General features: G+C 34.2%; 2 protein-coding genes and 1 pseudogene across 3 annotated transcripts in view; all 3 read right to left on the reverse strand.

Moving 5' to 3' along the window:
• The window catches only part of Ctnna3 (catenin (cadherin-associated protein), alpha 3), a 1,343,755-nt gene that overhangs the window by 171,837 nt on the left and 1,157,039 nt on the right, over positions 1-14,879 (reverse strand). The gene's annotated exons all lie outside the window — the stretch shown is intronic.
• On the reverse strand, positions 1,302-1,638 carry LOC105986270 (small nuclear ribonucleoprotein E-like). The gene has a single exon (XM_013017088.1). It carries the CDS (start codon positions 1,576-1,578, stop codon positions 1,339-1,341), a length of 240 nt encoding a protein of 79 aa, XP_012872542.1. The 5' UTR covers positions 1,579-1,638; the 3' UTR covers positions 1,302-1,338.
• Positions 3,728-14,879, reverse strand: part of LOC105986219 — an 84,946-nt pseudogene continuing 73,794 nt past the window's right edge.

Raw genomic sequence — 14,879 nt, forward strand, 5'->3', positions numbered from 1 at the left:
ATTTCACCTAACATCAACTTATCTAACCTTTTCTGCCTGTCTCAGACATATACCAGTTATTGCAAATAAGGGAAACCATGGGACCTATATTTCTTTGGGCCTGGCTTACTTCACTTAATATAATATTTTCCAAGTCTTTCCTTTTCCTAATTCTTGCTTGCTTTTCCTTCCTTCCTTCCTTCCTTCCTTCCTTCCTTCCTTCCCTTATTTCCTTCTCTTTTTCTTTCTTTCTTCCTTTCCTTCTTTGTTTTCTTTCTTTCTTTCCCTCTTACTTGCTTAGTAAGCACTCTATCACTTGAGCCACGTCCATATCTATATGTTTTCAATGTTATTATAGTACTTAGTTTATTTTAACTATCATCAATTGTTTTGTACAAAATAAGAACATTTCTTTTTACAATATGTAGCATATTACTTATATTTGCTCATATTATTCTGTCCATGATAACTATTGAAATTGTCAGTGAAGTGATCTTTTTTGTTTTTTTGTTTTTCCTGGTTTAGATAAATTATGAAGTGAGCTTCGGACAATTTACTGTAAAACACTACAAAGAAATACCTGGAACCTAAAGATCATATCTTGTAAGACAAACAAGTTGACTTAAAAAGACAATCTGGGAGCAATTTAACAATACATATTAATGACTTCAGTGTTTTAATATAGTTAATTTAGTCAGTATAGTTCTTAATGGTGATAGAAACAGTGAAAGAGTTCTTTATACAGTAAAATCCAGGTAACACATACAAAAAGAATGATAACCAGAAATGTATTGATTGATTCAGGAAAAAATAATCATGATAAAATAAGTACATTTTAAAGCATTTTAAAGAAAAGTTTAATATTTCTTAAGTAAAATGGGAAAATAATTTCTTCATAATGCTGAGATCTTGTTGGTACCATTGCTACAAAATAAAAGAATGATCATTTCTGGCTTCCAATGCAGTGAGATCCTACTGTTTAACTACTGACTGAAAAACTGTATGTGAACATATGAACATAATGTTTATTTAAATGGTTATACAATGCTATTAGTAGATGGGATATAGAACACAATTCACAAATAGTACAACACATGTAAGACTCATGTAAGTTATATAAAAATAGTTGGTCTCTAAGGAATATTTTCAAGACTTTTTTTTTTAATAAAAACAATCCCAGGCATTTATTCTCACCTGATGATAACACAAGGTCATCAGAATTGTGCACACTAACAATGGGCTCATCAAACAATATGAACAGATGTTTTCTTAGATTCCCAGCAAAGAACACTAAAACAAACAAACAAACAAAAAACACTGTATAAGATTCTTAATAACTTCTCACTTCATTGATCATTTCTAGTTGGAGACACTTTGTAGTAGAGTAATATTATCTCCTTTTAACATGATCCGACCCAGTTGTTTTCTTGACTTTGTTTTAGAATGAGTTTCTTCTGCATCATCTATCACAAGGTTCATGTATTCATCAAAACCAATGATGCAGCCCTCTATCCGCATATTCACTTGCTTATAGAGCCACACCTGAATCCGAGATCTATTTTGTAAATATCTGAAGATAAGATTGGTGGGCTGCACCATCACCGTCTGCACCTTTTCCCCTGGCCACGGTACGCCATGGTGGAACCTTACAAAGGCCACACGTGTGAATCAGCACGCCACCCTACGAAGCAACTTCCGGAACTTATTTTCAAGACTTTTATCAAATTATCTGATCAGTGTCACACTATGGTTGTAATGAATAAATGAATGCAGTTCCAACAGAAGTTATCAGTTGATATTTTTGCTCATTCTAACAAGACAAAAATTAAACAAAGCTGCATTCCAGAACTTAATGAATCATTAAATATGTGTTCCTTCTTTGAAGAATTGGATAGTAGTTGTTCTATTATATTAAAAATTAATTCTTTATCTTCTTCAGTTTCTGTATTACAATGTAATGCCTATAGACACATTAGCATTTTTTAAATAAGTATTTTATTGTGAAAATACTGTACAGAGGGGTTACAATTATATGGACAAGATAATGAGTACATTTCTTATCAAGCATTGTTGCCTCCCCCTTTGTTTTCCCTTCCCATCCCTTACCATTTCCCCACTACCACCACCCCAAACCCCCGCTCCTCGTCCCTGGTGCCAAAGATGTATAGTTCATTTTTGACAAAACATCTTGTCCATCTCATTCTTGCAATGGGTCCACCTGCATCCCTATTTAAACAATTTCTTTTTTCCTTTTCCCTACACAAATTATACCAACATCAAATACAGTGAAAACAGCGGTTATCGGGTGGGGGAGGGACATACAAAGCAACAAAGAAATCATCTTATAAATATGTTAGAAACCATAGAAGGCAAGAACAAAGATTTGAGTTCTTAACTTGGGGTTCATTTCGCTTAACAAGAACTTATCTGACCATTTCTGCTTGTCTCAGACATATACTAGTTATTGCATATAAGGGAAACCAAGGGAACTAGACACATTAACATTTATTTCATCCTCTCTTTCTTTTAACATTTCCTACACCACTTTCTGTAAAATAAACAAAACCATAAACTAAGCTGGGACTCATAGCATTTCCCTGATTTTTGTCCCAATGGTAGCACACTATAGTACAGAGGGGTTACAATTGCACGGGCAAGGTAATGAGAACATTTCTTATCAAGCATTGTAACCTCCTCCTTTGATTCCCCTTCCCATCCCTTCCCATCTCCCCTCTCTCTCCCCCCCATCTCTCCTCTCCCCCTCCCCCACCCCCCACCCCCCCACCCCCGAGCCAAAGTTGTAAAGTTCATTTTTCGACATAACGACTTGTACATCTCATTGGTGCAATGGGTCCACCTATTTAAATGATTTGTTTTTTCCCATCCCCTCCACATATTATACCAACATCAAATACAGTGAAAGCAGGGGTTATACCCTGGGGGAGGGACATACAAAGCAACAAAGAAATCATCTTATAAATATGTTAGAAACAATCACAAGAAAGATAAAAAAAAAACATTTGAGTCCTTATCTTGGGGTTCATTTCTCCTAACATCATCTTATCTGACCATTTCTGCTTTTCTCAGACATATACTAGATATTGCAAATAAGGGAAACCATGGGACCTATGTTTCTTTGGGCTTGGCTTACTTCACTTGAAATAATTTTTCCAGCTGTCCCTCAGTAGATGAATGGTTCAAGAAAATGTGGAATATATACACAGTGGAATTCTATGCCTCCATCAGAAAGAATGACATTGCCCCACAATGTCTTATTTCAAACTATCAATTTGATATCACTGAGGTTGGCAGTCAAAGAACGTTGCTCCTTATGTGTAGGTCAGAGGTTCACAAGGCAATAGGTTCAATTTACAGCAACTTATGCCCCCAAAAAGAAGAAAAAATGAGAGAAATATAATGCAATACAGCTCACTGTTTTCACCGGGATATATGCAAATGTAGTTGAATATTTAGAATCAATTGTATTTAGTAGGCATTACCTTTACTTAACATACATGCTTTAATGCTAGACTAAGTATTTCTTTTTATCCTTTAGTAATTTAGATCCTAGACCAGAAAATCTCTGAGATTTTATAATCATTTCCCCAGTATACGTCTGCTTGGCTATTCCTCTCCTGATTAGGACACAGTATTATTTGTATTGCAAAATATTGTTAACATGGATTTAATTAGAAGGAAACAATGGAGAAAAACCAGAATAAAGACAATTCAAAAAGAACTCCGCCCTTTAATGCTCAAAACTGTCAGTGTCATAGGATTCTAAAAAGTAAAACAAGAAAAGTCTATTGTAGATTAAAGAAAACCAAGTCCATGATAATAAGGTGCATTTCATGAATCCAGATTATATCCAGACAACAACAAACTAGGAAACATTGCAACTAAGGAAAGTAGGACATTTAACATTTTAAATATGGAACCTATAGATAAGGTAACAAGTATCAGTATTTGATTTCGTGATGGTTAGAATAATGAAGTTATTTTGGAGAATGTCCTTGTTCTTGTGAGAAGCCCGACTAGACAAAAATAAATTTGTGCCTAGATACACAGACAGTGGAAAATGACATCTATTACTTAGAGAGAAATGGTGAAAATAAACAAAGAATAATTTTTAAAATTGTTGAATTCAAGTAAAGGTACAAAAATTACTCCAAACACAAAAAATAAAAATCTGTATAATCATAGAAAGTATACAGGAGAAATAAGATGTACAAATGTCTTTACCTAAGAATTATGAATTTCAAATATATATTTTAAAGACAATGATGTTACAATTTTTAATCCCAAATCCAGAAAAGCAACTTACTATTAATTAAGCAAGAACTAAGCATCAAACTATGCCCCAAACCTTAATAAACTTATAATGATTGTTTTCACATAAGACAATCAACTTTGAATAATGAATATTTTTAACTAATGATATCATGATCACTACAATCCATAATAAAAAGAAGAAAATTGTTTCTAAATGATCACAGCTTTGTGTTTTGTTGAGGGAAAAAAAACACAAAGAAGCTTAATTGTAATCATTCCTTTTGTTGTTTTACTATTTAATAATTAGAAGTCAAATTTACAGTACTAACTGATAGACAATGATCCCTTGGTCCATCACACATTGCAATGAAACTTAAATTAATCTTCATGATTTCAAATTTCTATGCTAGGCTACCAGGAATGTCAGAGTTCCCCGAGGCCTTCTGTTTTATAGTTAACCTCTTCCTCTGTGTGAATTTCACCTCCTGATTTAAGGAAAGGAATTCAACACCCTGTCCTGTTAAGAATACAATCTTTTACACCATTTCTCAAGATTCATCTCAGATTTACAGCCACACACTTAAGAGGTATTGTGATGCAGAAATGCGTGCAAGACATAAAACTCTATTTTCCCCTTTCTCACTTCAGTAGAGCACAATTTCCATTTATTCACACTGTATTTCCTCACATGATGTGTTCCTCAGCCCAGTGCTATAAATTTGAAAATATTTATAGGCAAGACTCTCACCGATGCCATTTATGCTTTGCTGACATCATATCTCATACAAATAACACAGCCGTTGACTGGCCAGGATTATTCTCCATTAAATAAAAGGTCCACCTTTGACTACAATATTCTTAATGAGTTCAAGGAATACCTGCTTATGACTGCTCAGGGTTTTCTCAACTCCATTTTTCCAAGTGATCAATTTTAAATTTATAGGGTGGGAATTCCATGTATCCCCTTTCTCTCAATATTTCAGTGACAAATGTCAATGGGTTTAAAAGCTGAATTTTTAGGCAGAGTAGGAACTTTGATTGTCCAGCCACGAACATAGACAATTTTTAAGTATTATATAGCAAGTAGGCAGAACTCAGAGGTAGTGATCATGCAGTCCTAAGGTAGAAATCAGCATGAGTCATTCCTGGAATGGAGTTTGGATGGGATGCAGTAAGGTAGAAATCAGCATGAGTCATTCCTGGAATGGAGTTTGGATGAGATGCAGATGGAATCGCTGGGGTGGAACTCCAGTACTTCCTGTCTCTCTTCTTCCTGTCTCCATTTATTAATGGATAAGACAGGTCATCTGAACATTTGGCAATGCGCATTTTGAAGATCCTACAAGTAGCCAAACTAATAAACACTGGTAATGTCTTCTAATTGCACACTCTCTGGTGTGTTACTAAACAATCTGTATAGCAGATTTAAAAGGGACAAACTGAGATTGTGAGCAGTTGTGTGTGGTATAGGGCCCCAAATTCTAGTTATCTCATTGGAATCCGATGCAAAGAGATCTTAGAAGTCATATAGACACTTTATTTGTTATTTCATGGTCTTCAAAATTGCACACCGTAAGCAGACAGCTAGAGAAAGTGTAATTTCCCTTTTAAACAATAAACAAACTAATTCTTCCAACTTTATACTGAGAAGTATACTGCACGGACCAATTATCATTTATTTTTCTTGGTCATGGGGCCTGAACTCTAGGCCTGGCACTGTCTCTTAGCTTTTGAGCTCAAGGCTAGCGCTCTACCACTTTGAGCTACAGTGCCACTTCCAGCTTTTTCTGCTTATGTGGTGCTGAGGAATCAAACCCAGGGCCTCATGCATGCAAGACAAGCACTCTACCACTGAGTCATCTTCCCAGCCTCTGACCAATTATCTATGGGTTAAACTCAGAAGAAAACAATTTTTTAATCCAATAGCCCTTTAGGGCTTCATACCCATGTCTCCAAATATTTCCCCATGTTCCAAAGGCTTCTGAACCTCATGATACAGCAATGGTACCACTTTTCTGTATCATTTTTTCATTGCTATGACACAATACCTGGAAACACAACATGAAAACAGCCAAGATCTACTTGTGCTCTTGGTGTCATGTACTACCGTGATGAAGAAAATGTGATGTAACAGAGGAGTCACCTTCTACCAGCCAAGAAATAGAGAAAGAAAGCTCTCAGAGACAGTGGCTTTGTCTTTCCCCCCTTTTATTTCATCTGGGCCTCCAGCCTACGGCATGCTGCTCCACACATTCAGAATGCTCTTTATCTCTGAACATAGCTTTCCAAGTACACACAGAGGTGTGCTTTTCTAATCTCAGAGACACTTCTCCACAAAATCAACTTGATAATCAAAATTAACCATCAGAGCCCTTCAAGTGTATTCTCTTTCAATATTGTGTTGAATACTCTAGATATTTTGAGTCTCAATTCAATGTAAACTTTCAATCCCTCTTTGCAAAGACCACAGAATGACTTGCTGAGATTTTGATTGCAATTGCATGGAATCTACGGATCAGTTACAGATGAAAAGAGACATTTTATTCTGAGTCTTTCTTTTGTTCTTATTCTAAAGGTGAGATACAGAGGGGTTTCTGTTTCATAAGCCAGGAAATGAGTGCATTTCTTTGTGCAGTGTCACCACTTCCTTCGCTATCTCATTTCCATCCCCACCCAGACTTTGTATAGTTTTTTTCAACATAGTGTCTTTTGAGTATCACTATGCATTTGTTCACCTTTTGTCCCTCCATTTCTGTGTCCCCCAGTACCTCTCACCCCAGAAAAAAAATACATGAACAAACAAGACAAAAATATCTTTGCTTCCATTTCCTGGAATTCATTTCGATAAATATTATATGATCAGAGGTGCAGAGGTATTGTGGCCTTTATGGTCCTCCCCCAAGAGTATCTTACTTTGCCTCACTGTGTGTGAAAGCCTAGAATCCTGTATAATTTATCATGTCTCCATGTATTTTAGATGTAGTTTCTGCACAGGACAGAAGACATGAGTTGTTTGCCTCTCTGAATTTGGCTAACCTCAGTTAATATGGTTTGTGTTAAGTCCATCCATTTCCCTGCAAATGACAAAACATTATTCTTTCTAATAGCTGTGTAAAGTGAAAAGAGATATTTTAAGCTAACATTTAAACAAAATTTGCTCAGTTTCAAGATAGACTGCTTCCTGTGTGAGCATGTCAATGCCTCAGTAATATGGTAGAAAATGACACATTTTAATGACACTATGAGGGATTAAAAGGTCAAGCAACAATTCCTAATTGTTGTTTTTGGTATTCTTCATTCCATTCTGATATTGAAGATAGTACAGTTTGAAACTATCTACAAAAATGTAGCATATAAAAACCAATTAATATAGCAACCATATGGAAATTAAAAAGTTAATTATAGAAGTGAAAAATAGAAAATAAAATTTAAGGTACTAACATTTATCATATTTTCTCAAATATTTTTAATACTGGTTCTATGTTTACAATAATAAAACAATTTCAGTATTAAACCTTCTGGATTCCTAATAATTTGATATGTGTTGTGTAGTTTGTTCAGAAAACACTTTACACTTGTTCATTGTTTTCCTAATGGACTATTTCAATAAAATGTTTATGGAACTCAATACTAATAAGTTGAATTATTTCACAATAATTTACAATCCTGAAAAATAGAAAAAATATATTTTTATTGAAATATGCTTCTTTCACAAATATAAAAATATTTAATGTTTTTAAAAATTGATATTAAATTATTAAAATTTGACATGCAAGCCATAATTTAATTTTTTCAGAGGGATAACTGCTTCATAATTTTTTAAAGTTTCTTTTTTTCTAAAAAAATAGAAAAAAGTTCCCATCAAAGAACTTCTGGCACTGATAAACTGTCACATTCTACTTTGGTAGTTAAATATATCATCTCCCTGTCTATTAAGCATAGTAGTTCTGTCACAAATCTTGTTTCTAGTTACAATTAATTAAGCAAAACTAAAATGTTTAAAGATACCACAAATCAAATTTAATTTAAATGGCCACAATAACTTAAACATAGATAGATGTAATGACTTTCTTATGCTTCATTACTTTACCTAATTCTTTTTGAAACATTTGAACAGAAGAACTCTGAGTATGGTGAGAGATTGTTTGACCATTGGGACCCCAATTCAATTACAGAATGATGCCTTAACCTTACATGGTAGCAGGACATATTTTTTCTACTAATTTCATTTCCTATCTCATTGCAACCTTTCAATGTGAATTTCAAAAATCATACACATTGCTGTTGTTAAAGTCTCATTTAACTTGAACTTTAGCCCATGTGTCACTCTTAATAGTAGAAAAGTAATCTTAATTGTGTTTCATTACAAATCATAACATCATAAATTAATAAACTACTAATAACCTTATTCTCCCCTCTCTGTGTGGCCTTCCAGTCCAAAGTGTTCTATACCCTGATAAAATCCTACTGCTTATTGTTGTCAAGACAATTTATTTTTTACTATATTGTGATTTTATTTTTATCATATTCTATGATTTGATTTTTACTATCACATCTCTAAAAACACTTCCTACAGTCTATAATAGAGCTGAGAAATGAAATCTTTCCAATTTATCTAAGCAATTAGAGCACGTAATTCATCAAAATGGAGATTAGATCAGATAAATGTTTATGCACATCATCATGAGAGAAATCTCTTGTCAATCAATTACACAACTGCACACAAAATTCATTCATCTACTGTTCAGTTCATGTTTTTTCTTATCAGCCTAACATGTTAAAGAAACCCTTCTGAATTCTGATGATGTTAAAAATTCACTGATTTACTTGTTTTGTAGGACAGGAGACATTGAGTAGAGGAAAATGTTTGTGCTACTGGTTGGTTAGTTTCCAATTTAAACTTTAATAGGTAGCACATTCAAAGAATTCAGCAGCTGAAGCTACAATGAGTAATAGACACAGAGGTTGTCTCAGTATCACCATAGCCTTCCACTCTAGGATTTCCACCATTCCAATTAAAAAGAATTTCATCTCTCAGTTTATATTTCTTTTAGGAAAATACAATAAAATACATATTTGTTACACTTCCCTGATTTTTGTCCCAATGGTAGCACACTATACTGTTCCCTCCATTGCTTTTCTCACTTAATAATATATTCTTCCAAATATATCAGTACCTAGGCAGTCTTCTCATTCATAAAATATAACTTACACATGAGTTACCAGGAATAAAATGAAACTCTTGGCCTTCTCTACTAACTATATGCATGTACCTCTGAAGGATCAAAATTATGTAAGTTACCCAGACAGCACAAGGATTTAACTTCTTTTTGCCCGTTACACACAGAGACAGAGAGGAATGCAGGTTAGCAACACACTATGGAAAAGTAAAATAAGAAGTAAGAGAAAACCTACAGAAAAGAGAACAGCAGCAGCGACATAAGATCCTGAATCTGTCATTCTGCCATAGCGTGACCAGCCTCGGCCAGGTTGGGGATACACACATTGGTTGCAGCTCCACTGATGCTCTTTGAGGAAGCATCAAGAAGAAGACTCCAGTTCTCATGTATCTCTTCATACTATTTGTATGATACATGGGGAACAATTTTTCTAAATAACTGTGAAATCGGTACATTGTGGTAGGAATAGAGACATCGCCTGGTTTTCAAATGTCTAGTTAACAGCTTTCTTTTTTCATCGCATACATTAGAATTCTATTTCTTCCACCGCTGAAAGGTATTTTTTAGTATAAAATATTTATGTAGCACCTTGTGTACACTAGCTTCAATTGACATATCATGTTTCCCTTCCAATTTTAACTGTTATAGCTAATTTTAATGTACCTTTGTACATAAACATTTCTATGGACTTAGGTTTGCAAGTTGCATGGATACCACCAGTAAGGATGAGAATGTATTTCTTACTCTGTTTCTCTTAGCTGACTTTGTCTGTTATTAGATTATTCAATAATTTGGATATGTGTTTTTCTCTTTTAAAATACAAATTGTCGGTAACAAATGTTAAAAATGCATTTATTGACTTGATTCATTCACCAAATATTGGTTGTCCTTTTACTAGTTACTAACAGTTTATTCCACAGTGAGAGTAGAAATGTAAATAATGTATCTTCATTTACATAAATATGCACTCCATTTAAAAATACAGGCAAGTAAAAATTATTGCAATTTAATATGTCAAGTAGTAGAATAGAGGTTTTTGATAAAGTACCATCAGCATACCTCATGTGGTAAGGATTCTTTCTTTTTTATTATCTGTAAGTAGTTGTACAAAGGAGTTGCCATTTAACTAAGTAGTTTAAGAGTACAATGCATCTTGATCAATGTTACTCCTATTAACATTCTTGCTCATCCCTCTCAAACCACCTCTACCCCCATTTTTCTTAGTTTTGTGGGATATACATTGAATTTTTGGCTGGTGATGCCTTCTGAATTGTGGAAGGTGTGAGAGGAAGTCTTTTCACAGAAAAGGTTTACATGAGCCATGGCTTTGAAAAACTTTCTAAACAGAGTAAAGGGGGGTAAGTGTTTGAACTACAAGTATTAATATCATTTATTATTACCAGAAGTTGCCAGCCCAAGGGGTTATATTTATGGACTTCTGACAATATTTACTACTGAAGTACTTCACTTTATTTCTGTTCATTGGTAATATAAAACTCTAATGGGCCAAACTGGAACATTTATGGAACAGTCACATGGGGTTCACTCAACAAGAAAGATGTTCCACATTTTAAATACTTAAACTTCTAATACGAAAGATAGGGGTATCTCTTGTGAATATCTGATAAAATGAAGCATACCTCTTCTTGTCTTTCAGTCTCTGAAGGTAAACAAAGCAGATGTAAGCTTATCTTGAACAATAGAAGAAGTGGCATTGACCAATATGCACTATCCTCATAAGTCGAAACATGTTTGTGCCACCACTTAAAGATAATAATAATTTTTTTAGTTCTATGCATGTAGTTTATTACATGGAAAAAAGAGGTTTGCAGATAGGCCCTGAACTCAGGGCCTGGGTACTATTACTGGGCTTCTTTTGCTCTACTACTTGAGCCACAGGAACACTTCCCACTTTTTCTGTTTATGTGGTACTGGGGAATCGAACCCAGGGCTTAATGCATGCTGGGCTAGCACTCTACCACTGAGCCACATTCCCAGCCCAGACACTCTGAGGCAATAATAATTTTAAAAAAATGGTTAATACTAGGATGGATTTGGAAATCTCCATAATTATTTTCTGCCCATAATAAAGTCTGGGTGAAGCAATACTAGAGTTAAAAGCAGTCATAAATTCCTCAGTCATTTTCCATATTCATACTTTGAAACTTAATGGAATCATAAGTCATATCTTAATCATTTAAACAAAAATCATAATCATCTCATAATACCAAATTGGAACCTAGAGATGGAAAGCTATACAAGGTCAATTTCTATGACTACATTTCCACTTCTACTGGGGATTTTAAAGAACCCTACACATCACTATGTCAGATAGTTTTAATAACCTGGATCATAAACGTCATTATCTATCTATTTATACTTGTTTATATAAACTGGACAAATTATTTTTGCATTAATAGGCACAGAATCATTTTACTCCTACTGCAAAAACGAGGCAAAGTAAGTACTCTTCAAATATATTCTATAAAATTAGACAGAAAATGAACACAGAAGATAAATTCTTCAAGATAATAAATTGTGGCATCATTGTTAAGCATGAAATATAACATACATTAACAAAGCAACTGGGAAATAGCAGGAAAGACATAGTCACTGACAATACAGCTAGTAATTATAAATGACAGACTATAAATTTTTCCCTACCAATCTTCTTCTATTCAACATATATATATATGTATATATATGTATATATATACGTATATATGTATATATATATGTATATATATACATATATATATACATTTCTAGTGGATAAATTCAAACTCAACAACTAAAATATTGTGGCAGTAACTTGTTGCTTTTATTGGCTATTATCTAGACTTGCATTTATTGCTCATAAACATGTCCAATTACAATTTGTTGTTTTCTGATACCCAGCCCCTGATGGCTTCTACATTAGCAGGGAATCACTGAGAAGCCACTGTCAAGGGCAACATTTCCAATTTTCCTGAAGCTCCTGCCAATGATAACTTCAGTGGATATTCATTATCTTCTCTCTTTCTGTCAGAATTCCCTACTTACTAAATTTATTTTATTAAGTACAAATGTATTAGTTAATTTGAGCTATTTGCCTAAAACTACAGTATCTGAATCCTCTGATTTCTTTTGCTGGTGTTTGTTTTGGTTTTGCTTGGAAGGTACTATACCACTTGAGCAATGCCTCCAGCCAAGATTTTTGCCAGCTATTTGGCAGATAGAATTTCACAAACTTGTCTTTTCAACCTAGCTTCAAACTATAATTCTCCAGATCTCACCTTCCTGGGTAGTTAGGATTATGAGCATTAGCCACTGGTATTTGGCTCAAAGAACATTTTTAATAGATCAAAACAGTTCATAGTAGGAAAATTCACCAGAAATATAAAGAACTATAATCAATTCAAACAGTGCAATAAAAATCTGAGCAACAGATATCTCGTAAAATAAAACACCCCAGTGGTAAGAAAAAATTGCTTTAAGAAGGCTTTTGGTTGTTTAGTTATGTGATGATGGAACAAAGGATGAACAAACGCAGCAGTGACACTAGACATTGTGTTAAAAATGAGGGGGGAGGAGGGTCAGGAGGGAAAAACTGGGAGAAAAGGAGGGAAGAGCACTGGTTCAAAAGAAATGAAACATAGGTCCCATTGTTTCCCTTATTGCAATAACTAGTATATATATATATATATCTGAGACAAGCAGAAAGGGTCAGATAAGTTGATGTTAGGTGAAATGAACCCCCAAGATAAGGACTCAAATGGTTTTTCTTTCTAGCTATTGTTTTTAACATATTTATAAGATATTTCTTTGTTGCTTTGTATGTCCCTCCCCAACGGTATAACCCCTGCTTTCACTGTATTTGATGTTGGTATAATTTGTGGAGGGGAAGAGAAAAAACAAATTGTTTAAATAGGGATACAGGTGGACCCACTGCAAAACATTATGTCGAAAACATTATGTCGAAAAATGAACCTTACAACTTTGGTGGCAGGGGGAGGTGAGAGGGCAGAGATCGGAAGGGGAAACAAAGGAGGAGGCAACAATGCTTGATAAGAAATGTACTCATTACCTTCCTCATGTCATTGTAACCCCTCTGTACAGTAATTTCACAACAAAAATATATAAAAGAAATGAACTCACTACATGACTTATATAGCTGTACCCTCTCTGTATATTGCCTTTGCAATAACATAAAATGAAAAATAAAAGAGTAGAATTTTGTCATCCATCAACTATCTCAATACTAGCTGTCTTTACTTTGTATTAATTGTAACAATCTTATTGTATATTTTCCAGTCTTTACATATTTGTGTTGCCTCACAACCAGATAACCAGTATTTTTCTTACCCTATTGTCAATACATAATGTTGACCAACGTTTATCACCATCTTTTCAACATATAATCATACTATTCAATCTATATGTGTGAAAAATGGAGCAGGAACATTGAGGGCCTGGCGGGGTTTGGGAGAGAGAAAGGAGAATGACAAAAGGGATGACACTGATCAACATGAATTGTCTGCATAAACTGACACGTTGAACTGAGATCACTTTGTACAACAACTTAAAGATAATTTTTAAAATTAGGAAAAGAAACAAGAAGGGAAATAAAAATTAATATATGTATAGTTGCATGAATATTTGATAAAGGAAATTGTCTCTATTTCATTGCAATCATGAAGCTGAATATTTAAAGATACTATTCCTAGCCTCAATAGATGTTACTGTTAGAAATAGATATGACAAGTTAGAAATAACCTTTCCCATCAGGCAGTCGTTCCTCTTCTTTGGATGGATCAAGGCACTGTCTTTCCACACCACTCCATTAGGTCCTTTTCAAGTGGTTAAGTAGTTTGGGACAACATCCACTTGTAAAAACAGAACTTTGACATTCAAAAAAGCAATTGTTCTAGAACTTTTGTTTCTACAACTTTGTAAATAGTACAGCATTATGTTTCTAAGACATGAAAATTTGTCTCTTCATTTTCCATCTACCTAGATCCTTTGGAATTTTCTCTTTTTTTATTGTGAAAATACTGTACAGAGGGGTTACAATTATGTGGGCAAGATAATGAGTACATTTCTTTTTTTTAATTTTATTTATTTTTTATTGTAAAAATACTGTACAGAGGGATTACAATTACATGAGTACATTTCTTATCAAGCATTGTAGCCTCCTCCTTTGTTTCCCCTTCTCATCCCATCCTCCCTGCACCCCCATCTAATCCTCCCCCCCATGAATAGATCAACAAAATGTGGTATATATACACGATGGAATTCTATGCCTCCATCCAAAAGAATGACATTGCCCAGTTTGTTAGGAAATGGAAAGGCTTGGAAAAAATTATATTGAGTGAAGTAAGCCAGGCCCAAAGAAACATAGGTCCCATGGTTTCCCTTATTTGCAATATCTAGTATATGTCTGAGTCAAGCAGAAAAGGTCATATAAGT

Source organism: Dipodomys ordii, unplaced genomic scaffold (genome assembly GCF_000151885.1).
Source record: "Dipodomys ordii isolate 6190 unplaced genomic scaffold, Dord_2.0 Scaffold34, whole genome shotgun sequence".
NCBI lineage: Eukaryota > Metazoa > Chordata > Mammalia > Rodentia > Heteromyidae > Dipodomys > Dipodomys ordii.

Excerpts from the sequence above, each read along its gene's own strand:
- LOC105986270 (XM_013017088.1), bottom strand. The coding sequence starts at position 1,578 with ATGGTGCAGCCCACCAATCTTATCTTCAGATATTTACAAAATAGATCT.